Source organism: Notamacropus eugenii, chromosome 7 (genome assembly GCF_028372415.1).
Source record: "Notamacropus eugenii isolate mMacEug1 chromosome 7, mMacEug1.pri_v2, whole genome shotgun sequence".
NCBI lineage: Eukaryota > Metazoa > Chordata > Mammalia > Diprotodontia > Macropodidae > Notamacropus > Notamacropus eugenii.
The window spans coordinates 148,132,674-148,158,337 of NC_092878.1; the positions used below are offsets into that span (position 1 = coordinate 148,132,674).

The following is a 25,664-nucleotide window of genomic DNA, read 5'->3' on the forward strand; positions in this document are numbered from 1 at the left end:
GCAGTTGATGAAGCTTGCTCTGAGATAGTGTTTGATGAACAGAATTCTCTCATTCACAAATTAAAATTCACAAATTTTGAACATTTTGTACTAAGTATTTACCAGACCAGCTGAGAAAGCGGTTATACACTCAGGTAAAGAAGACATTATACACACCCAGGTGAGGAATGGATAAGGAATTAAGACACCACTACCATTTCTCTCGTGGGAGCTTGTTGGTTCCTTCTTCCCTATGATACCTGCTGACAGCTGCAGGCCTCGGTTCATAGCCAGTTGGGGAGGTTTGCTCTTAGGGATCTCCATGAAGATCTCCACCCTTCCTGTCTCAGTATAGAGGCCATCTGTGAGGGAGAAACGGAACTCATCCACAGTCACACCAGGACCGCTAGGGGTATAGACGATCAAGCCATCCAGGATGTCTTGGTAACTGAAGGAGGATCCTTGGGATAAGATTCGGCCATTCTCCAGGGGATCTGAGGAGAATTGTCTTCGATGGAGATAACCTAAGGGATAAAAAAAGGAATCAAGTTATCTTTCTGAGAACCTGAGGGTTAACTCTAGTTGAGCGACTCCTAAAAATTCTCACCAAAAGCAATGATCAATGATACAAACTAACATTTCTGGGACTATGAGTCAACCTAGTGACAAAGTGGTTTTTTTCCATTTTGACAAGTAATGGTGATATCCACGTCTTCCCACCATGGTCTCGCCATCAAAGCAGAAGACCCATCTTTTCGGCTGCCCAGGTTAAAACCTTTAAGAAAATGCACATGGATATGGCCATCCAGCAGTCCAAGGACCATACTCTGTCCTATGAACTTTACTGCTAAATCTTGGTTTCTTCCTGTGCAAAAGAGGGGTGCTACTGTTCAATTCTGTGCTGAGAAGGTAACTGTGAAAAGTGCTTTGATCTCTTTTATAAGTCAGGAAAGACGTTTAGTTTCATTATATTGGTTATACGGGTTTTAAAAACATTAATAATGATTAATGATTATACATATCATATATCACATATAATTTTATATAATATATAATTACATTATCTAGTATATATAATAATCAACAATATATGTTAGTTTTAAAATATCAAACATATTTTATTTTAATTTTTAATACACATCTTGTTTCTCCCAGTTACATGTTAAAACAAATATTTTAAAACATCTTTCAAACTTTTGAGTTCCAAATTCTATTTTTCTCTCCCTCCCTGAGATGATGAACAATCAGATATGTTATCCATCACTGCCACATATTTTAAAAAGCAATTAACTAAAGTAAGCTGTAAGTAAAGTCAATTTGGTTATACAAGAACCAGTTGCAATGATAACCCCCATATTGGTTCTATCTGTAAGATAAAAAAGTTCTGATTTTCTGACCATTTTCCTGCTTTTTAGGATCAATAAGTTAAGAGTTATTTATTAAGCACCTGTGATGGGCCAGGCACTATATGAGACTGAGGATTCAAAGTCCCAAATAAGACAATCCCTGCCCTCAAGGAGCTCACATTTTTGGAGGAGGTGAGGAGAACACAGCACATGCACAGATAAGAAAATGAAACTTATGCATGATGTCCCAAAAGTCTCAGGGCAGTTTTAAGCTCTGAGACTCTTGGGATGCCTTTAGAACTGACATTAATGGTAATAAGGAACTTCCATTAAGTAGAAGTACACTAAAGGATGAACATGTCTCACCATGGTCAGGTTTTTTTGTTAATACAAACACCAGTTCATTATCTGGAGTATCCAGGTCCTGCAGACTCAAAGACGTATTTTTGATCACCACTCCCGAGCGCTCTTGCACCCTGATGGGTTGAATGGTCATCTTGGGAGACTCGTCATTTCTCTTCTAATTAGAGTAGAGAACAACATGTCATACATTCATAAATTCAAAACTAAAGAAGGAAAAATACCATGCTCAAAGTACTAGCCATTCACAAACCTGAAATTTTATCTATACCTAATTATGATGACCAAATTAATACTGCTTGAGAGTAGAGCTAACACAAACACAAAAATATCCCTTTGTTAAAAAAAGAAAAAGTAATGTTGGATAAATAGGATCAGAGGATTTTGAGTTGAAAGAGACTTTAGATGGCATTTAGTTCAAAAGCATAAATGGGTTGCCCAAAGTCACAAAAGGATTAAGTAGATAGGAGCATTCAAGCTCAGATCCTTTGACTCCAAAGCTCTCTCATTTGGATCATACTCAATCCCAATGCTCTACCAAAGCTTGTGTTCAGATGCCTCTTCTAGGAAGCAGATTTTACTTACATAATTAGATACTAAAATTACTAAATGCTTGCTGTTATAGGTTTGTGTGTTGGAAGAGGTAGGGAAAGATCTTAATTCTTTCTTGTACTTTTTTGTGTGTATATAGTGAGTAGGTCTATGCAAAAAAGCAGAATGATGTAGTTGGGAAAGTTCTTGTTTTGGAGTCAAAGCATCTGGGTTTGAATCCTCTCTACTACTCAATAGTTAGCAGGTCACACAAGAAAATATACCCCTTCCAATGATACCTTATCTAAAACCATCAGCAAGCAATATTTGTAATGGAGCTAAGCTAGAAGCCTTCCCAGTAAGATCTGGTGTGAAACAAGAACATCCACTGTCACCAGTATTATTCAGTATTGTTTTGGAAATCCTAGCAACATAGTATTAAGAGAAGAAAAAGAAATAGGAGGAATCAGAATGGGGGATAAGGTAAAAAAACTATCTCTTTTTGCAGACAATATGATGATATATTTGGAAAATTCCAAAGACTCAACTAAAAAGTTAGTTGAAACAATTAATAATTTAAGCAAAGTAGCAGGATATAAAGTAAATCCACATAAATCATCAGCATTCCTATATATCCAATGATACCTAGACTTGATTTAAAAAAAAAACATTCATTTAGGCTAGGTAGCATAGTGGATAGAGCTCTGTGGTTGGAGTCAGAAAGTTAAAATCTGACCTCAAGACATTAGCCGTGTGACATTGACCAAGTCACTCAGTAATGATTTGCCTTAGTTACCTCAATTGTAAAAAGATTTTAATAATGACTACTTCTCAGGAATATCGGGAGGATCAAATCAGGTAAATCTGTAAGCACATTGTCTGGGGTTGGCACATAGTAGGCACTATATATATGCTACCTATTATGATGAATACAGAGGAGGGAGCCTCTTCTTTGACTTTAAAATAGATTTATAAACCCCTAAGAAAAGTGACTGACTTCAAGAATCACAGGAAATATCAGGGATAATGCAGAGGACAGAGCTTTTTGGGCACACAAAACTAGCAAAGTGGGCTCTGAAAGCAGACATTTAGATTCCTGAGCCTTACTTTCCCCAACACTGTTGCCCAACTCCCATGACACTAAGCTGGTGGTGCCATTTTAATACTGACCTTCAGAGCTGAAGGCCAAACCCAATCATCTCTACAATAGATGTATTTCTACTTGTTACTTTAAGTGCCAGACTCCTGTGACCAGGGGCCGACCTCCCAATGTCTTTACCTCAATAGTGACGTTGATGCTGTAAATCTCTGAAAGGCCAGATCCATCACTCACATAGAAACTGAAGACATCATTGGTTGGCTCAATGCTCTCATGAACACTCTGAAAGTAGTAAATGTGGTTTTCTAGAACATCCTGAAATGGGAAAGAGGCTTCCAAGTCACTGCTGCCTCCAGGACCAAAACGACTGCCTACAAGACAGGAGAGAGATGTTAAATCCTGCTTAACAATTCCTACTTATTGAACGAAGCTGGAAAGAAAATGTGGTGATCAGAAAGGGCTAAATAAACATTTAAAGAAAGGTAGTATGTCACAGTAGAAAGAGCTAAGAACTAGGTAGTAAATGGAAGTGAAGGGAATTAGCATTTATTAAATGCTTACTATAAAAAAATGCCTACTATGTACCAGGCACTATAGTGGGGGGAGGGAGGGGCAGGGAAGGGAAGAAAAAAAGGGAAGAAATTTAAGTGATATATTTAAAAGAAATGGCAAGCTGTACATAATAAATTTGCAGTTTCATATGCAATCATCTTTTTTTAATCACACTAGGTTATGGAAAGGTTTGTTTCATTCCATTAATTAATAAGTAAATAAATGAATAAATAAATTTTTGAAAAAATAAAAAATAAACACAGAAGACTCTTCTTTTATCTGCACCTTTCTTTTTTGGTGACTGGGTATTATAATTTATTATGCATTTATATGATGTAATTATACTTTTGATAGATTGGTTCTTACATATCACAACAAATGCATTAATATTAAAAAAGAGTAATGCAAATGTTATCTCATAGAATGTTGGATACGGAGTCAGGAAGACCTGAGTTCAAATCCAACCTCAGACACTTAGTGTGTGACTCTGAGCAAGACTCTTAAGCTCTATTTGCCCCAGTTTCCTCATCTGTAAAATGAGGGTAATAAAAACACTCCCTTCCTGGGGTACGTTGCTGGTACACACATTCACATATATTGTCAAGTAGGATACTATTTACAAAAGCACTTTGAAAACTTGTCAAGCCTTACATAGATAAGGGATACTCTTGTTAGTATATCTGATGTACTCTAGAGGAGCTCAAAGCAGGTAGATGGAGAGAGGGCTGGGCCTGGAGTCAGGAAGACCTCAGATGACCTCAGACACTTACTAACTGTGTGATCATAAGCAAGTTATTTCATCATTTCCTGCCTCAGTTTCCTCATCCATAAAATGGAGATAATATAGCACCTACACTCCAGGGTTGTTGTGAGGACAAAAGGAGATCTTATTTGTAAAAGGCTTGCCAAACCTTCAAGCTCTATGTAAGTGACAGACGTTTTACATATAATTCTCACTGCCTTGATGATCAGGTTTCTCTACTGTGGATAATAGCAAATCAGAAGTTGGGAGAGGCTTCCATGAACCATGGACCTGGCATGAATAACCGCTCATAAGCAAAGGGATGAATGAATGAATAAAAAGCATTTACTAAATGGTTGCTATCTGCTAAGTGCTGGAGATAGAAATGGAAAAGCAAAGCATTCCCTGTTCTCCAGGAGTTGGTATTCTAATGGATGAAGGGATCATACAAAATGCTAGTTTGGTACAGAGGCAGATAGGTGGTTCAGTGGTTAGAAGTCTGGGGCTGGAGTCAGGAAGACCAGAGTTCAGATCTGGCCTCAGATATTTACCAGCTGTGACCCCAGGCAGGTTGCTTAACCCTGTTTGCCTTAATCCACTGGAGAATGGAATGGAAAACCATGCCAGTATTTTTGCCAAGAAAACCATGGTCCACAGGATCACAAACTGTCAGACACAACTGAACACTGACTGACAAAGTGTGGTGCAATCCCCTCTAGTTAGCATGTACACCAAGAAGAACCCTATTCTCCCTCTTATCTAGAATTAGACCAGTGCACAGCTCACAGTCCTCCATAAGGAGCAAGGAGACATTTTCTCAAGCCCGAAACCCTTTCTCCCTCTTCCACCTTCCACCATCAATCACCGGAACAAGGCTTGCCACCATTCCCAGAGGCACCACAGGGGCAGACGTCAGTGAGCTTCTCAGAGGTCTAACTTCTACAAGTGGCCCAAGAGTACATAGCTCAGCTCCTGTTTCCATCTGACTCGAGACTCAGCACCCTCTGAGTTAGGGAGAGAAACAGAGGAGGCAGAGAAAAGAGGCTCATTCTGCTTTCCTTGTTGTCTCGTACTCAGTCCAACTTCAAATTCCCCCAGTTGACTAATTGCAAATCATCACGTACAGTTTTAGGCACTAGGGATGGGAGATGAATAAAAGTCTCATGACTTAACTGTCTAGTGGCTGCAAAACCCAGGACAGCTGGAAGGAACTAGCTGCAAACTCCATGGACTACTAATCATGGAAATCTTTGCTGGAAGCCAGATGCAAAGACTAGGAGATGAGAAATCGTTTAAATCACACTGGTGCGCAATAAAGAAACACTTTTCCTTTCATTGATATATGGCTTTCCTGAAATTGTGTAACATTCCCTTCCCCCACTTCTCCTCCTAGGAGAATGAGCTGAGATTGGCTGCTGGTAACTCCATCTCCCTTTACATTATAGATCCAAAGCCAGAGGAAGACTGCCAAAACAGCCACTCAAGCCTTTATCTTGTCTCTTCCACCAATCCTATAAAAGAAGGGAAATGTGCCTTCTTTCTAACTTGACTATATGAAGTGAATGCATCAGAGATTTGGGGGACCTGATATATAAGAAAATGATACCTCTGCTTAACACGGCAATTCAATACTCAACCAACATTTACTAACTGAGTCATCGCCAGTTGTCCTGGCCTACGTCTTGCCACTGGACTCCTGATGATTCTGGAGGAGAGAATGAGGTTGATGACTTTGTCCAGCTCTGCCTCACTTAAATCCAAATCACTGGCAAGTTAAGACGTCACCCTCCTGCGGTCATTGGTCCTCTTCCAGAAAGGACAATAAACAAAGCAACAAAAATTTGCTGGCCAGGCATACATATTACTATGTGTTAGGCACTCTACATACTAGAGATGCAAAGATAAGAATGAACTAGTTTTCATTCTATTGGAAGAGACAGCATGAACATAAAGCGATTTAAAAATGAATACAATTTAATTTGGGGGGGGGGGGGCGGGAAATAAGGGCACTCCCAGAGGGATAACAAAAGCCTTCTTATAGAAGGTGTTCCCTCAGTAGTGTTTTAGAGGGAATAAGAGATTCTAAGAGAAGGAAGTGAGATTTCCCTGCGACAGCATGAAAACTATTGATGCAAAAAGAGAAAAGCTTATAAATTGTTAGCAAAGGAGCAGATAGAAAAGCTATGAAAGCAGATACAAGAAGAAAAAGTAAAACATTCTGGGATCACTTAGCATAAGGACAAGGAAGAATATAATTTTATTTTTTAAAAATTTTCATCAAATTAAAAGGTAAAATTTTGAAATTTACAAAGTTTTGGTACTTGTCTATGGATCGATGATAATAAATAAGACATTATATCTCAGTACCTAGCAGAACCTGGCTCAAAGTAGGTACTTAGTAGATACTTGTGTGTCATTGGCTTGCTTGATTACATCCAACTCTAGTGTGTCTCCTGAGCTCCAGGCACACATCTCCAGCCACCTATTGGATATTTTGAACCCGAAATTCCTATAGTCTTCTCAAAGTCAATGTATATAAAACAGAACTCTTTCTCTTTCCTCATGCTAAACAATCCCATTCTCTCTCTCTCTCTCTCTCTTTCTCTCTCTCTCTCTCTCTCCCTCCCTCCCTCCCTCTCCCTCCTTCCCCTCTCCCTCCCTCTCCCCCCCCCCTCTCTCACACACACACACCCACACACACCCACACACACAACAACTCATCTCTATTAATAATTGCTACCATTTATATTGCACTTTAAGGTTTGCAAAATGTTGCACACGTATAACCTCATTTGTGCTATTATCTTCATTTTACAGATAAGATCATTGAGGCTGAGGTAGGATAAGTTAGTTGCTTAGGGTCAAATAACTAGTAAATATCTGAAGTGAGATTTGAACTCCAGTTTTCCTGAGTTCTGGTCCAGCACTCTTACCCACAATACCACCTAGCTGCCTATTTCTGTTGGAGTCATCCCGTCATGGCCATTTTTGCCTCTTCCCTCTCCCTTATCCCACATATCCAATTAGTTGTCATATCTTATCCTTTCTCCCTTTACAATCTCTTGCCTCCAATCCCCTTCTTTTTTATTCATTTGGTCATCACTCTTGCTCTGGGCCTTACCATCTCTTGCCTAGACTACTAAAGCAGCCTCCTAATTGGTTTCTTTGCCTCAGGTCTCTCCCCTCTGCAGTTCATCATCCACATAGCTAAAGTGAACACATAAAGGAAAAACACAGAACCTTCTTCTTTAAAAACAGTGACCACTTCCAAGTGAGCTAGAGGTGATCAGACTTCCATCCCAGAGGTGATACCACCCACAGATCATTCAGGTGACTGCTTCTTTGTGGAAGCTGCTAGCAAAGACTCCAATCAATGCCAAGTTGGTGAGACTGCCAAGCAATCTTGCATCCTAGCTAACATTCAAATTATTGCCATGTTGAGATACAACGGTTAGACATATTCATCTCTGCCCATCATTTTACATCACAAAGCTACCCTCAGAAAAGAAAGGGCCTGGCACCAACAAATACCATTTTGCCTTTTAATTCCTCTAACTGGTGTCTTCTTATCAATGAAAGTGGGGACCAATAAGCAGGAGAGACAGGGAAGGGGCAGGGCAGTGATAGCCCACCTGCACAATGGCACCAGAGGACACCAGGAATGGGAGAGGCAGGGAGGGGGCTAGGGGACATCCCCAAGAGATCAATGCATCTTTCTTTTCAGATCATGCTCTCAGGGTATGTCTGAGCAGTAGCTTTGAATAGCCAGAAGAGTTTCTTGGTAACAGAAGAGGAGTTCCAATTTCACTGACACAGCCAGTTCAGAGATTCACCAAGACAGCTAATCTCAGGTTCCAATTAGGTGAACACAATCCTTTCTCCCTTCTCACTATTGAAAAATGAACCAACCAAGATCCATGAGTCAAAGGGCTATCAGGTACCTGTCCTGGCATTCTCAATGAAGCCATATGTAGGCAAAGTGCTTATTCTGACTTCAGTATCTCTCTGGAGGTTCCCAGGATCCACAGCCAGGAAATGGTGAAATGTGAGTGGCGCTCTCCCACCTTCATCAACCTAAGTTAAGAGAAAAAGAAAAAAAAATCTTAGTCTTGTGTACTGGAGGAAAAAAAGAAGAAAGTGACCTTGGAGCAAAAACTGAATTGGACCCACTGCAGGCCAGAGGAGGCACATCTGGGCTCCTGCAAACTGGGAATGCAGCACTTTTTTCCAAGCCACCATTAAATAGATGACATAGTATGCAGTCAGTGTCTTTCTTCAAAGCCAGGCCATATGACAAAAGGAAGCTAATTCTAAAGCCATCAAGGTCCCCAATTCTTCCATCCATCTTTCTGCATATTATTAATTATAATAATATTAGATATTATTATAATTATTAAATATATTCTATTCACTATATTAATATATTTATTATGCTAATATAAATATATTGCATATAATATTATTATAATGTTTCAGAAACACTGAATCCCATCCAAAAAGTGACCGTTTGGCCTTGCTTCTTTGGGACTGAGAGAGAAGGGTTCTGGCTTCTAACTTTACTGTTTTCAGTATAAAAATTCTGTGCTTTTTAAAATGCCAAGTTAAAAAGGAAGGAAAGAATGACCATGTCAGGCCTTTAGCTTTAGGGGGAGAGGGGAATGAACACTAGTAACCAGGAACCAGTAACAGTATTCTGGGATATTACTGTGTGATCAATTTATTAAGCACACTGTGCTAAGTACTAGGGATACAAAAAGGCAAAAGATAGCCCTTGCCCTCAATGAACTTACAGGAGATGGTCTCTTGGTCTCCCTACAGAATGGCCTGAAGCTTTAGGGCAGAGGTTCACAGAGTGGTATCATGAGGAATGTCAGGGATGGAAGGAGGCCAGGAGGTTCAGGAGAAAACTCAAGGGAGACTGGAAGTTCATAGAACATTTGAGCATATCTGAATATGTTTTCTGACCTTTCATTTGATGGACCAGATCTATCAGCCTCAACAAATCCCTCCACCACAGTATTTGAAGGAAGAAAAGTCAATTTTGTCTCCATAGAGAGTAACAGACATAGATATCTTAAAGCAAAGAGTCATTCCCACCACTAACCCAGTGTTAAAAAAGAAAAGAAAACCAGCTGTCATCATGGGACTGCTTAGGGAAGGAGAAGGAATGAAAGCTTATTCAGCCAGAAAATGATTCATTCATACATTGTCTATTCTGAGGGCTACTGATAGCACTGTCCATTGTTCTGAAAATTACTTACGGTGATAAGGTCAGCAAAAGTGAAAACGGGAGGCGGATTCTGGACAGGGGTGATAATGACTGTGAATTTTTGATTGTTCAGTTGGTTTTTGTCAGCATCAGAGACAGAGAATTGGAAAATATCAGTGATGGGTTGACTGTCTGTCTCAAATGAAGTTGAGTATCTATGTAGGTCAAAATAAGAATAAAATCAGTAAATCACATGAAAAGACAGTCCAGAAATTAGACTTAAAAATGTCCCCAGTCACAGAGTAAACTTTGAAGGAATAAGCAAGTAAACTTTGAAGGAATAAGCAACTTGTTATTTAATTATCTACACAAGACAAACAAGCCAGCTTAGCTAAAGGAACAGGGGACCTTGATGGAGAGACAGGAGATAGCACGTACTAAATAAATTAGATCACTGCCACCTTGATCACCCTCTGCCTGTGACAGGTTCAGATCAGGACCCTATAACAAAGAGCCTTGGGAGTACCAATGCTTCTAGCCCAAAGCCCTTGACATCATTCCAGGAAGCAACTTCTATGGAGAGGGATCCCACTTCCTGCTAACGCCGTAACTATTGAACACCTAGAAAAGAATATTCTGGCCAGCAAAGTCCCAGGCACTGTCAAAATAATTCAACATCAGAAACTGATTTCATTTATCCATGGAAAAGACACTAAAAAAGAGGCATCAACATCTGTTTTGCTGATGCACCCTAAGGGCCACATTTTCATTGTTCACTCATGTCCAACTCTTCATGACTCCACTTGGAGTGTTCTTGGCAAAGATACTGGAGTAGCTTGCTATTTCCTTCTTCAGCCTATTTTACAGAGGAGGAAACTGAAATAATCAGGGTTAAATGACTTGCCTAGGGTCACACAGCTAGTGTCAAGTGCCTGAGGCCAAATTTGAACTCATTCCTCCTGACTCCATGGTCGCTACTCTATCCACTGCAGCACTTAGCTTCCCTGTTGACACTATTTTTTTTTAAGAGATTGAACTTATGATTTCACTGGTAGAGGGAATTCCCTCTACCAATGCAGATCAACACATTCTCTGCAACTTAAAGTCTTAGAAAGTTGCCAGGAGCACTGAGATGTATCAGTCAGGTCTTGAACCTAGAACTTCCTGATTGTACAGCTAATTTGTTAGCCACTACACACCCTGCCTCCTCTTCATTTTAGATGGCACACTCCCTAGGGACACCATTTCTTCTGTATCATGCATACCCTAGTATGATGGAAATTAATTGGCTAATGAATTCATCCCTGAATTCAACAATGAATGAATGCGTGAGTGAATGAATGAATGACAGAATAACAAATCAGTTTTCTAGAAGAAGGAGAACTAATTGTGGAGTTAGGGGAAGTGAACTCAAATCCTGATGTTAGCACGTCATATTTGTGATCTTGCATCCTCACCTTCCCTCTGGAACTTTCAGTTTCTACAGTAAAATGAAAGGGTTAAATTCAATAACCTAAGTCAAATTTCTCCTTCCACTTCACTGAAACTAAAATTATTATTCCCAAAAGGGTAATTGTGACCGACAGTGCTCCAACCTGAAGTGGAAATAACTGTGTAAGACTTCTCACTCCCAGGGCAGCCTTGAATTCTCGATCTTTGTCACAGAATGTAGATGGAGGAAGAAAACGGAATCTTTAGGAGTCTTAGTGGTGAGGGGAAATTACCACTAGTGGCAAAATCGGTCAAGCAAACAAAATTGGTTACCTGATTTTCTGCTTGTTGATGTCTTCCATTGTAAAGTTAGAAATCTCTGAGAGCTCTTCTACTATTAGTCCAGATGTTTTTGTGAGAGTCCCATACGTTGGTAAAGAAAGCAAATGAATCCATATCTTGGAATCAGGGGAAGAATTATCCTAATCGAGTTTTAAAAAAAGATAATATATGAATTCACAATTCTTTTGCACAATTTAATTATATATATATAAAATTATATTACTATACATTATTATAATTTGTCTGTATGAATATATATAGTGTGTATATATGTATATAAATGTGTTTATTTTTTTCTCTTTTTACTCACTGAAAGGTTTTTGTTTGTTTTGGTAATAAAATGAATCTTTATCATCTGTGATGTATTCCAAATTTGTTCTTCTCAGAATGCCTCACTGAAAATACCCTTAGGACCTGCATGCGCACTTAGTCAAAGTAACCGAAGTGAAGTGGAATTTGGATAAGAGATGTAAAACAGAAGGCTGCACCATGCCCTGACATTATCCACAGCAGGTCTACCTGCTACTCAAGATTCCTGCCCAACAGAAGACAGAAGACTGGAGTCATCCATCTCTAGAAACAAATGCCAACTCTTTGCAGGATGCCAGATGGGATCTCACTGTCCCACTGCTATTCAAATTCTATTATGGCAAATGCCACATGACAAAAACACGTATAAAACAAAGATTGCCATTGACTAGATGATGACAAACTCAATCAATTTAATAATCCATGTGACAAAATTTCAATACAATGAAGAATTTACTTCCAGTTCCAAATTCTGCTTTCTCAAGTCATCTTTCTAATGCACCATTCTGGTTGTGTTACTCCTCTTAGAAACCTTCAGCAATTCCCCAGAATCTAACAAATAAACTCATAAGACCAGCAGTCAAGGCCCCTCCACAATCTGCTTCCAAACTCTGTGTCCAGACATATTATTTTTTTCATTAGCAATACCTTCCATTAATAAATACCTCTTGAATTTAATTGGTTCACGCTCCAGTCAAACTAAACTAAGCACCACCTCCAATTTGCATCCTTCTGTCTCCTGACTGACCATTTGCTTGTATTACCTCTTCTTTCATTCCTGGATTGGGGCTCCATTTTTCTTATCCCTCTCCCTCCATTCTCCATCTGACTAGAATCCCAGGAGAAGACAAAGTGACCTGCAAGTCTTACCTGCTGCATCAATGTTAGCTATGATCATTGCTACTGCTATTCTTTCAAAGCTCAACTCAAGGGACAGTCCTTGTTTCATGAAGACCTTCCCTGACCCCTCTTTCCCTCCCCAGCTGATCTCCTTCTTGGATATTTTTAAAAGTCTACTTTTTATGGACCTCTCCTCTGCCCTTAATCACATTTTCCCTGACTTCATGGTCATTTGTGTCCACATCTTTTCCCTCTTATTAGATTTTAAGCTGCCCAAGAACAAAGTGTGCATCTGATCTATTTTTGCATTCTAAGCATTTAGCTCAATGTTTGATGGTGGCTATTAGACAGTCATTTGTTGAACCGAACTGAATGAAGCGATGCCTTGAACAGTTACCATTACTATTCTACATAAGACCCAGGTTTGGGCCAAACTATACCCCTACCCACTCTTGGGCACTTTTCCGTCCCCATAGCTTTGTTCATGCTCCTTGTGCCTACCATGACCTACCAAATGAAACTGATCCTTCAAGGTCCAGCTCAAATGCTACCTTCTCTTGGGATTTTTTTCCTAATTTCCAGAGAGGTCTTCCTCCACTGAATGATGACAAGTTTGTTTCTGTCTTTATCACCCACATACTTCATTTAGTTCATATGTATTTATGCACTTGCCTTAAAAACTGGTAGGGCCTTTAAATAGCTCAGCCACTTCATTTTATCAATGGAGAAATTTAGGCCCAGAGAGGGAAGCCACATGTCCTAAGTCATAGTGCCTACTTGGCAAAGTCAAAGAGGAGACTCCATGACATGGGTGTTCTCAAAGGTCACTTAGCCCAACCCCTTTATTTTACAGATGAAGAAACTGAGACTCAGAGAAATTATGTATTGCTCAAGCATCAAATATATAAGGTGACCTGACTCCAAATTCAATAGAAAGTTTAATAATTCTTTCCACCTTATTCTGCTATCTTCAAGACTCTTGATTCCTGGGACAAGCCTGTTCCAACCCAACTCAGTTCCCACATGTATCCCACCTAGAGAGTAAACTCAGAAGCCAGGGACTATGTCTTATTCATCTCTATATCCTCTTCAGGATACCCTCTGTATCTCTTAAGTACCTTCTAGGTACTTAATATGTGCTTATGTTGAATTAAATTGAATCCCAACCTTGTCTTCTGCCTCCTTCCTTGCACACTTCTATACCTCCATATTCCTGATGTCATACTGACATACCATGAGTTGTTCACATCCCAATAATTCCCTGTCTTGTTTAAGACCCATTCTGTTTACAGAATGGCTGTCCCAACCTTGCTGCAGATGCTTTGCAGGTCCACTGTGAAGTAGTTCTATAAAGGCTTTGCCATGAGGCAAGACTCCTCAGCAGTAAGTCTTTAGCATATATGCAATGCCTCCATCAGCCTGAAATACTTCTTTGAATTTTCTCTGCTCTGTTGGGCAAATTCACATTCAGTCAATTTCTTAAAACCAGTATTAAGTACCCAACAGGGCTGCATTTGGATCTGCAGGATAGACTGTGCAGTTAATGGGCAGGAACTGCTCTGAGGAGATGCTTTGGGCTGTCAGACAATGACTTGGTGAGCTTTGGCGGACTATTGATTCAATCTGTATTCAGATGTCATGATGGATTCACTAGTTTCATAAGTCAATAGGCCAGAATTTATGGCAAAAATCACCTGCCAATTAGAAAAACAGAAAATGGAAGCTGCTTTTGAGTTGTGAGAGGTCTACAAGCAGTGTCACAGGGGAGCGATTTTCTATAACATAAAAAGACAATTGGGGGATAAAATTGGCACAAAAGAAATTACTCCCAGGCCTATACTTTATTCTCTTTCTGTTCAGATCTAGATATTGTAGTTAAGCTATAAATGTTATTTAAAACATATGGATGATTTTTAAAAAGTGTCAGGTCATTATTAACTGTCGTTTCAAATTTGGGAAGAAAAATCTCAGTACTCAAAGAACTAACATTTAAGCAATCATGGATCATCTTTCCCTTTAACTAAAATCACGTATGATTATATAGAAAAATGTGTAGGCATATATATATATGTATATATACACACACACACACACAGACACACACAGACACATGCATATATATATACACACACACACGCATATACACATGTATATATACATGAACACATTTTACTAACATACATATATGTGTGTATTTAATTAATGTATGCATATTTGTAAAAGCTACAAAATTAAAGAAATGAATTTCCTTTCTTCAACAGCATTAATCCTTCAGTCACAGAGGGACAATCAAATGTCTTGACTCAGGTTCATTTTTCCAATCCATATTACATCCCTTGACAGAAAAAAAATCAGCCTTCTAGCCTTGGAAACCCTAACACCACCACAGCAAAAATATTTGTACATGACTGTGTGTATATGGGCATGTAAAATATACCCTGAATGAATTTAATGTCATATAATTTAATAATTTCATAGAATAGAATATATAATAATAATAATAATAATAATGTCATATAACTTTTGTGTCTGAGTTCTAGGCATCCAAAGAAAGTAGAAATCAAACAAACAAAAAAAGGTTTTAAAATTCCTTTTTTGCTCCTGATGGATGATAATTTCAGCAAGGTCTATACCCCAGACATGACCTTCACATTTACTATTTAAAAAAAAAAAAAGGTATCTAGGCCAAGAGAGACACCATTCTTTCCGAACATGCTGAGTTGGTTTTAGATGCACTATGTCTCTTAATCAAGAATGGGCAGACCATAACCTTGGATAGTTCTGCCTCTGGAAAGTAACAAGGGCTAGAAATTCTGTTGTTCCTGTTCCTACTTTTGCCACCTCCCTCCACCCTCTCAAATTCCAGTGTCTTTGGCTACAATATTAACTAAGTTGACTACTCAGTGCCCAGTCCCAAACTGCCTCCACTGAAAACCACTGCCAGAATAAAATGACGGAGAGCTAGGATATGTGGAGCACTTTGTGACTTGGCTGGCTAGAAGGCAGCAAGGTTAATTACTATGTGATCCCCACTACTCCTCACAAGACTACAGTGTGTATGGCTTTACAAATAGAAACAGAGCCAGTGTTAGGTTTTTGCTCACATCATGGTTATTTGTGAGGTACTTCAATGTCCTTCCAAAGGCACAAAAGTCCCTACCCTTTGAAAAATGGGCAGTCTTCTGAGGCTTAAACATTTTTTGATAGAAGGGAACCTTGGAAAGGCTGGAGAAGGCCTTCACACCTGACCTTTTCCAGTCTTCTTACACCTGACTCCTTTCCACACACTCCACAATCCAGTGACACTGAATTCCTTGGTCTTTTCATCCTTCCTGAGTTCACGATGAGTCTTTGGCTGCCCCCATGCCTGGCATCCTCATTCCCACTTTCATCCCAACTCAAATCTCCTTTTCTACAAGAAAACTTTCCCCTCCTCCCTTAATGTTAGTGCCTTCCCTCTGAGATGGCCTTCCAAATATTCTGTATAAATCTTGCATGTAAATACTTGTTTACATCTTGTCTCCCTCACAAAAATATGAGTTCCTTGAAAGCAGAGACCACTTTTTACCTTTTTATTGTACCCCTAATAGGTGTTTAATAAATGCTTGTTGACTGACTGACTGAGGGAAATACTCCAGAAAGTAAAGGCCCTACCAAAAGGGAAGTGATTGAGTAGGATCTGAGCAGGATCAGGTGATGAGCTGAAGGTCAGAGATACTCAGCCCTGGCTGTTATTGTAGATTCTGCTGGTTAAGGTCAGTCATACAGGTCACTGATGAACACGGTGAGTACAAAAACTTACCACATAAGCAAGGTGTGATCTAGTAAAAGTAACGGAACTTTTGCTGGGGACAGTAGCAGTCAGCGAGGACCCTGCGGCCAGCCAGGGACCGCTGCGGTCAGCCCATGACACCTCCACATTCACCAGTGTAGTTGCTGTGGCAACGCCATCAGTGACAGAGATCTCCATGCTGTCTTCTGTGGCCGATGAGCCATCGTGAACATACTGTAGTGCCTTCTGGGTGATGTCCTCATAGGTGAAGGGGTCACCTTCCAAAACACACAAACAACAATGGTCCGCAACGCTCTTCTCTTATACAGCACACACCTTTAGACCCAAGATTCTTAAAGCATGTGACAAGCTAGAACTTGTTCCCTTCTTTTTTAAAAGAAAATGAGAGAAAATCTGATACCCGGAAATATCAATTTTAGGCAAATAATCAATAAATACAAGCAAATAAAAATACAAATATAAAATAATATATAAGTATAATAAATAATATAATACTACATTGTATAATATAGTATGTTATATATAATAAAAATACAAGCAAAAATAAGCAAAGAAGTCAAATTATTTGGGGGTCTAAATGTTTAAAAATAGAACTAAAACTTAGGAAAAGGGATGGGGCACCATCAAAATTGTTGCAAAGGGCCTGAACCTCTCTCTTTGGGCAACCAGATTCATGTAAGAAGGACTTTGGTTTGTCTGCTATGCTAGTTGGTCAAAAGCTGTTAGGGTCTCTCAGAGAACTGGATTTAGCACAATACATGCCTCCCTGGGCTCATGAGGTTGAGTACTCGTTTTCTGTGTGGTAGTGTGGAGAAAGCTACGTGGAGGTAGAGTACCTGGGTTCGAATCCTGCCTTTGAAGCTAACTAGCTGTATGACCTTGGGCACATGACTTAAGGTCTGTGGTCTTCAAGTTCCTCACTGATAAAAGAAAGGGGTTGGATTCCATGACCTCTGAAGTCATCCCAACTCTTGACTTTCCATAATGATGCCAGGTGGTGCTGAAGTCTACAAGGAACTCATTCCGTTTTTTCTTTGAGGATAGTTATGGAGAGCAAGGTCAGGTCACCCCCTTGAATTCTGCTTCCATAGCCCAACTTCTGAGCTTTGTCCAAAAGGACTGAAGTTCTTCTAAGTTCTCAAAAGGCTGCTGGGATCACAGGAAACTCTCCACCTATGTTCTCTGGGGACAGTTATAGGAAGATAGTAGAAGATACCACAGACTAGGTAATTGTGAAAATGTTTGTATGCGTGCGTGTGTGTGTGTGTGTGTGTGTGTGTGTGTGTGTGTGTACACCTGCCCTATATGTGTATATATTTACATAATTTCTACTTAATTAGGGAATTATCTGAATTAGGAAAATGTCTTAATACAATTTTTGTAGAAAGATAGGAAAGTAACATAAATCCAGGCCAACTAACCATGGCAAGATTGGTCTTCAAATAGCCTGTTTTCCAAGTACCTCCAAACAGCTATCCTGAAGGATCTCATTAATTATTGTTTCATGCCTTGGAAGCATACAAGATTGGACTTATGACTATCCAGTCAGAGTGTCCACCCAGCAGGCCAGGGGGAGAAAAGACCTCCCTCCTACCTGTGTTCATGCGCCCTTGGAACTCGGCTGTGTTCTTGATGAGCGTGCCATGCAGAGGTGGCTTCACTAGCTCGAAGGAAAGGTCTTCAGGAGCCATGTTGGTGTCACTCATTGCCAGTTGAATCCCTGTAAAGGGTGGAATGATGATGACATGATGTTTCTAGAGAATCTTAGCATGTAAAATTCCTTCTGTAAATAACCCACCAAGAACCAAAATCCCCACATTGGGCAGGGGAGGGATTGTGAGTTATCTAAGCCATGTCAAGTTAAATTTCTATCCACCAAAAAAAAAAAAAAAAAAAAAAAGGCACCATGGATAGAATGTTGAACTTGCGTGATGATAATTTTAATAGCCCTACCCAATTTAATCAACATTTATTCAGTTCATTGTGATTTGATGGGTATCAATGATTTTCTTAGTGAATTAAAACACAATAGAATTAAGAGTAAGGTAATTATGTTAGTTAATGATGTTAGGATAAGAATTGTGATTGACTGTATTGATGATTATATTAACGGTATTTGATTTATCAGATAGATTCATACTGTTAGTTAGGTCATAAGAAAGAAATAAGAATATGATTGCTACACTCTCCCCCTACCCCAAGCACATAGTGCTCATAATAAGGATCATTTGCCTCTCCACCCTAAGGAATCATTTCTACCCACTTCCTAGTGACCTTTCCTTCAAATCCACAACTTCCTTGGCCCCTAGGATACTGTTGGTCAAACATTAGTGCTTGATGACCTTAAAAGAGCTCAAGACCTTGATGACAGGGTCATATGACCTGTGGAAGACCCTGAGATGCTTTTAACAGGATCTCATATCCTTTGGAAAGTCCCTGCTGAGGTGACCTGCAATTGACAGCCTTTAGCTGATGACCTGTAACTAATGACCTGTGAAAGGCCTATTGACAAAATGGTTATGATTGATGGATGCTGTCCTTAGCCAACCATAAGATTTTCACGATTATAGAATTGGCCAATGATAGAACTGCACCACCTCATTCTGTTTTGGTTCTCCCTCAGTGACTATGAAAGTGATTTTTCTTGAAGCAGAGGGGTTCCTAACTGTGAGGAGGATCTTACTCAACTGCTTAAGCACCATCAGCATCCCTAATAAATTAAATATGCTCAAGGCTCTGTCTCAATGACTTTTGTGGCAGATTGGAATTTTGTGGCCCACACTTGGAGTCAGGAACACCTAGACTCAAACACTGGGCCAAATACTTAGCAGCTGTGGGACCCACAAGGGGAGTCATTTAACTTCTTTTGGCCTCAATTCCTCACCTGAAAAGGAAGGGGCAGGTTCACTTGATCATCTCTAAGGTCCCTTCCATTTCTAACACTAAAATCCTAGGATCATACAAGCAAACTTCAACCGAGCTAACAAGCTAAATTCCAAAATTTCAAACTGTAAGTCAACTATGTGGAATTCAGAATGTATTCTCCTACAGAAACTATATGTGTTGGTTAAGTTCCCAGCTTTGTCTTGAAGCCCAGTGATCCCACAGGGTAGCTGAACTATGACATTAGCCATATCACTTTGAGTGCAGGGTCCTGGAAGAAAGAGATCCAAGATGCAGAAAGGGAGAAAGAAGAAATGGACACAGAGGAGGAGGAAAAAGAAGAAAAGGCAGGAAGGGATGGAAAGAAGGTAGGGGAACAACTAAAGGGAGAAGATTTTCATCCAGTTCCTTGAGTCCTTCTCCCTGGAGTTTTCTAAGGCCCAAACTATGAAAATCATAGCTAATATTGTAGCACTTTAAGCTTTGCAAAGCCCCTCACAAATATTATCCTATTTTATCTTTATAACACCTCTGGATGTTACTATTAACTCCATTTTACAGATGAGGAAACAAAAGGTAAACAAAGATGAAGGGATTGGCCTAAGGTCACACAATTAGTAAGAGACCATGGTCAGATTTGAATTCAGGTCTTCCTGAGTGCAGATCTATCCTGCTCTACCCACTGCTCCACCTAGCTGCCAAAACTTAGCTTAGATTTACCTTCACCAACCAAATATCCCATGCATCAAAGTTATACCTCCACCTCTCAGGGCAATTAGCGAATTTACATTAATTAACAAGAAAAAAAATTTTACTGCATAAATTCACTAATTAGTTTTTTAATTGCTATAATTTAATCCATTGTCTTTCAAGAGGTAACTACATTTTTAAAAAGAGGATATATCTTAATCCAAATAAATCTCTAGCTGCTGGAAATTCATATTCTGTTAAAGTAAAATGAAAGAATTCTGAATTCTGGGTAATATGGGGGAAGATATTTTGAGGTGGAAAGCCACCCTCAGGTGACTAGCCTTGACTCCTTCGGGATCAGCTCCCATTCACATTTTCCTTTGTTCACTTTCTTTTCTCTCTTGAGCCCCCAGGTTCTCTACTAACTTCACATTTTTTTCCATCTAACTCTTAAGACAATACGATGAGACCACTGTGAGTGGGCATGGTAGTATGGGGGCCACCGCACTCGCAGTCAATGGTAGTCATGTGCTATTTCTAAGTCAAGGGTGTAGATATCGGGGGCTGTCACTACATATTCCAAAAGATGGCTGATGAGACACATTTTCCAGCTCATTATACTTATCACCTTATTAAAATTATTAATATTAATACATAACAATTATATTTATATCATTTGTGTATTATTTATTAAAATGTTATTAATAACATCAACAGTAATGATGACCATTAATAATTAATGATGTTAATAATTAATATTATTAAATAATATTATTTATTGAAAATAAAATAAATGATAAAAGTATTAAAATACATTCCCACAAAAGAAAATAAGCAAACTCCTAAGGACAAAGCATTGTCAAATGTGAACTTGATGGTGGCTCTTGTCCCCTTGACATTCCATCCCCTCTTAAATTACTCTTTCTCCCATCTATATTTTTCTTTTTTGACTTTGTTGAAGAGAAAACACGAATGTTTCATAGTGAAATTTTCTCTTTTCTCTGCTCTCTTTGACTTTAGAGATGGCAATAAATCACATAACTGGGAACTTGCAAATATATTCTCTGTTGCCTTGCATCAGCGAGAGGTGCCCTCCAAAGGGTTTATTTCCATCCCATTTATATGTATATAGGAAAGTGGAGGGTCAAAGGTGAGAACAAACCAATGCTTGTGTCTTCTGAAAGGAGATAGTTATAACCTCTTGCTGCCAGTTGGGACAGGCTCAATACATCCAGAGGGATCGGTGTCTTAATAGAGCTGCATTTCAGAAACCACTTCTCTCCACCAGCCAATTGATCTTCCTTACCCACATTAGCTTGGCCTCCTCGGCTGACCTCAAGAAATGGAACTGTGATCTGGAACAGCGGGGGTTGCTGATGAATGGGAAGTAAATGGATGGTAAACATCATTTCTTCTGTTGTGTGCTCACCATCTGAAACTGGAAGGGATGAAAAGCCCACATAAATAAATCAACTTGCAGTCTGATGGCATACAGGTTGTTTCTATGTGTATGGAGCCCACAGCTTTTTGAGATTGCTGCAGGACTCTGACAAAATCCTAACAAATCAGAAAAGAAGGACATAATGTCACACTCAGAACCATCTACCAAAGCTTTTTAAACCGGGAAAGAAATAGCCGAAAAGATCACAATGACACCATCAGATGAGACTGGTGGTTTTATAGTGAGGCAATTTTGTAAATGTTTATGGAAAAAATATTGACATAAAGTATTCTCTTGTCCAGGAGGTAAGAAGAAGCATTTATTTACTTATTCATAGACTTCTTTGGATTGGTCTATTCTTCTGGGTCTCTAGAGCTGAATTCTCATTCACTGAGTCTCCTTTTTAAAAGAGGCAGGTGCTTCCATAATGAAAAGAAGTTTTGTTCCAACAACAAGAACAAAAGCTCTACATTTATAACAAAGGAGAGGTATACGTGCACAAGAATGATTATGATGACTTATTTCAAAGACAAGAAAATGAGGATGATGTGATTTCATTTATTTATGAGCCAGACAGGGCTTCAGTGATTTGCCTGGGGTTACACAGCTGCTAAGTGTCTGAGACTGGATTTGAACTCAGATCTTCCTGCCTCTAGGTCTCTAGGACTAATACTATATCTACTGTACCATCTAAAAAAATCATAATTTTTTAAAATTGTGAACTGGAAAATTATCAAGCAAATATTTCCATATACAAAGAAGGCAAGAAAAAGATTGCATGTAAGTAGTATGTAATATGCATAGCTTATTTTATATGTGTATATATGAATATATATGAAAATTTAATTAGTAGTGTCAACGCTGCCCTCCCATGTTTTTCTACAAGGTAGGTTTTGTGCATCCTGAAATAGCCACTTTTTGAAGAATAGTTATAATTACTTGAGAATGACATTTTCAATGATTCTAAGCTGTTCCCTTGGACAAAAACCCATCTTTTTAAGACCAATATTCTCCTGGTGATTCTTTGTGACTGAAAAGCATGAAATACAGAGATTTTGGAAGAATCAAAATGGCGGATGACTCCACAAGCAACAGAGAACCAACATTACTAATAAACATAGACCAACATTACTAATCCTATAGCCCATTACCACCATGATGCGCATGACACATATAATGGGGTAAAGGTTCACTGGGGTGGGGGACGATCAGAAAAGCAGATCAGTGGACCATATAGAGGCAGATAAAGGATGAATAGTCCAAGTGCTGCAATGGCGCCCACATACTGGTAAAAGACCTTGAACAAGGCCTCCAGCATACTGGGAGGAGCTCCAGTGGTGGATGTATGGGAGAATAGAGACAAGCATCACACAGGAGAAGAAGGCCTAGATGGGATCCATTGATATATGGAAAGAGGGCCATCTGTTTCCTACTTGATTTCAGAGAAAACGACTCTTAAGCATTCAAAATGTCACCAATAAATATTAACCATGAGAAATAGGTGAATGAATTTCTGTCCAGAAAGCTGGTTTTTAATTTTTTTTCCTAGGGGCAGGTAGGTGATGCAGTGGACAGAGCACTAGGTCTGGAGTCAGGAAGATCCAAGTCCAAATCCATCTTCAGATACTTACTGTGTGACCTGGGGCAAATCACTTAACCCTGTTTGCCTCAGTTCCCTCATCTGTAAGATGAGCTAGAGAAGGAAATGGCGAACCACTCCAGTGTCTCTGCCACAAAAAGTCTTGCCTGATCCAATCCATTGTTTGTACCTTGAATGCCTCCTCTCCCATCATTGTGCATCTATTTCATGCCTGTTTTTATTTCTCCATATATCTATGCTGTCTCCCTAGAATATATTATAAGTTCAAGAATAAGGATCCTTTTCACTATTTATATCTCCAGTGTCTTGCATCTTGTTTTTGTTCAGTCAATGGCATCTGACTCTCCAAGACCCCATATGGGGTTTTCTTGGCAAAGATATCAAAGTAGTTTGTCATTTCCTTCTCCAGTTCCTTTTATAGATGAGGAAACTGTGGCAAACAAGATCAAGTGACCTGGCCAGGGTTACTCACCTAATAAGTGTCTGAGGCTGGATATGAACTCAGGTCTTCATGACTCTATCCACTAAACCATCAAGCTCCCCTATTTGGCATCTAGTAGGTCCTTAATAAATGCACATAAGGTGAGAGTCTCCCAATGTATCCAGAGCCATCTCCAGTCATCCTGATCCATATCTATCTCACCACTGGACCCAGATGGCTCTGGAGGAGAAAGTGAGGCTGGTGACTTTGCACAGCCCTGCCTCACTTAAATCCAATTCACTTGCATGTCATGGTATCACCTTCCTGATATCATGATCCTCTTTGACAAACAACCGTAAGTGCACATTAATTGACTGAACTTTTTTGGGAAGAGAGTAGGAAAAATTATTATTCTTGCACTAAACATGAGTTCCTATGTTTGAACCAAAAACCTTGTTCTGGGTGCTATTCTTCTGATAATTTATTGAGATCATCAGAGAATGCATGTTTCCCATTTGCTTAGAAAGGCAGTGAAGGATATAGGAATGATCCTACTTTTTTACTCCTTGGTCATGGGCAGGGGAGAGAGTGCCAGACATAGAGTCAGGAAGATTCATCTTCCTGAGTTCAAATCCAGTCTCAGACAGTTACTAGCTGGGTGACCCTGAGCAAGTCACTTAACCCTGCTTGCCTCAGTTTCCTCACTTGTAAAATGAGCTGGAGGGGGATACTCCAGCATCTTTGCCAAGAAAATCCCAAATGGGGTTACCAAGAGTCAGACATGACTGAAATAACTGAACAATGACAACAACAAAAAGAAACTCTTGGTCATGTCACAGTCTCAGCTCCAGCTTTCTCATCAATAAATAACACTGAATTAGATGACCTTTGAGGTCCCTTTCAACTCTAAATTTTTCTGGTTCTATGAACTAGCTACATAAGGCACATTTCATCAATAAATGATTTCATTTCTTTGAGTCCTCTCAAGGTCTGCTCAGCATAAAATTGCTGCTAGGTTTATGCTACCAAGGAAGCAAGAGGAGCAAGGTGGTAATGATCCAAGTAAACCCTGAGCACTGACTCCTATGAGAGCATCATTAGATGTTACTCATGTACAGGGCAGATAATATCACAACAGGTTATCTTCCAAAGGAATTGAACAGAAAGCTCACATACACATACTAGGGTCCCAATATTAAGTCACCACTAGATACTCAAGACTACCACTGCAGTTGATTTTTGCTCTGACCCAAAATAAGCAATAAGCTCATCCCTGTGCTTAACTCAGCAGTCATCACAACTCTAACCCAGCGTTTCCTTGCTAGTCTACAGCTTTTGATGATAATGAGAACAATTGCTAAGATGGCATAGACACAGAGTCCTTTCTACTCATACTCTATGCCACATTCTCACAGCTCATTCCTCCCTGCTAGCCCACAGCAGGAGTCGATCTCTTGTGCCATATTCCTTTCGATTTTATAACCACAGAGACCTTGCTTGGGGCTGGGATGGGAGGGAAAAGATGACCAGTAAAAGAGGAAAAAAGAATTCATGAATTTTGAGGTCAATTGTCTCTGTCTTTTTTTTTTTCATTTGTACATTAAGGGTGTCTTCAAAAATTGTCCCTGTTTTGATACAATTTATACATTTCCTAATGATGGGATTAATTTGAAATGTTCTTAAATGATCATCATGTGCTGCTCTTCTAATTGGGAAATGGGAAAAGGTATAGCATCTAAAAGGGGGTCAGGCTAGAGAAAAGATATGGGATCTGTTCTGATGCTACTTACTGTCTCAAGAGGATCTAAAGATTTGTCCACTCAAGGGGACCATGACAATGTCAACTTCATATGCTTCCTTCTTTCCCCAGCAACCTTTCTTTTTGTGACTTTATTTACATGAACATTGTCACATGTAAGGACCACAAACCATTGTGCTAAAGCAAAACCTTTCCATGATTTAAGCACTGCTTCAAAAGGGATTTGAACCAATTTTACAGGAATACAAACCAACAGAACAAAAATTTTTACCTATTGAAATCACTTCTAATTCTCTTTCTCTGTTAATGTACACATTTTCCCAATGATCACCCTTCA

At 39.4% G+C, this 25,664-nt stretch overlaps 1 protein-coding gene across 3 annotated transcripts in view; it reads right to left on the minus strand.

The window, feature by feature from the left end:
• FRAS1 (Fraser extracellular matrix complex subunit 1) overlaps positions 1-25,664 on the minus strand; it is a 469,972-nt gene that overhangs the window by 95,986 nt on the left and 348,322 nt on the right. For all 3 annotated transcript variants that reach the window (XM_072623600.1, XM_072623599.1, XM_072623598.1), the window contains 9 exons: positions 21,413-21,544; positions 18,128-18,253; positions 16,543-16,790; positions 11,583-11,731; positions 9,871-10,033; positions 8,551-8,683; positions 3,496-3,686; positions 1,692-1,845; positions 240-503 (listed from right to left, as the gene is read on the minus strand). In XM_072623600.1, the coding sequence (XP_072479701.1) occupies positions 240-503; positions 1,692-1,845; positions 3,496-3,686; positions 8,551-8,683; positions 9,871-10,033; positions 11,583-11,731; positions 16,543-16,790; positions 18,128-18,253; positions 21,413-21,544 (1,560 nt within the window). The remainder of the gene's footprint in view (positions 1-239; positions 504-1,691; positions 1,846-3,495; positions 3,687-8,550; positions 8,684-9,870; positions 10,034-11,582; positions 11,732-16,542; positions 16,791-18,127; positions 18,254-21,412; positions 21,545-25,664) is intronic.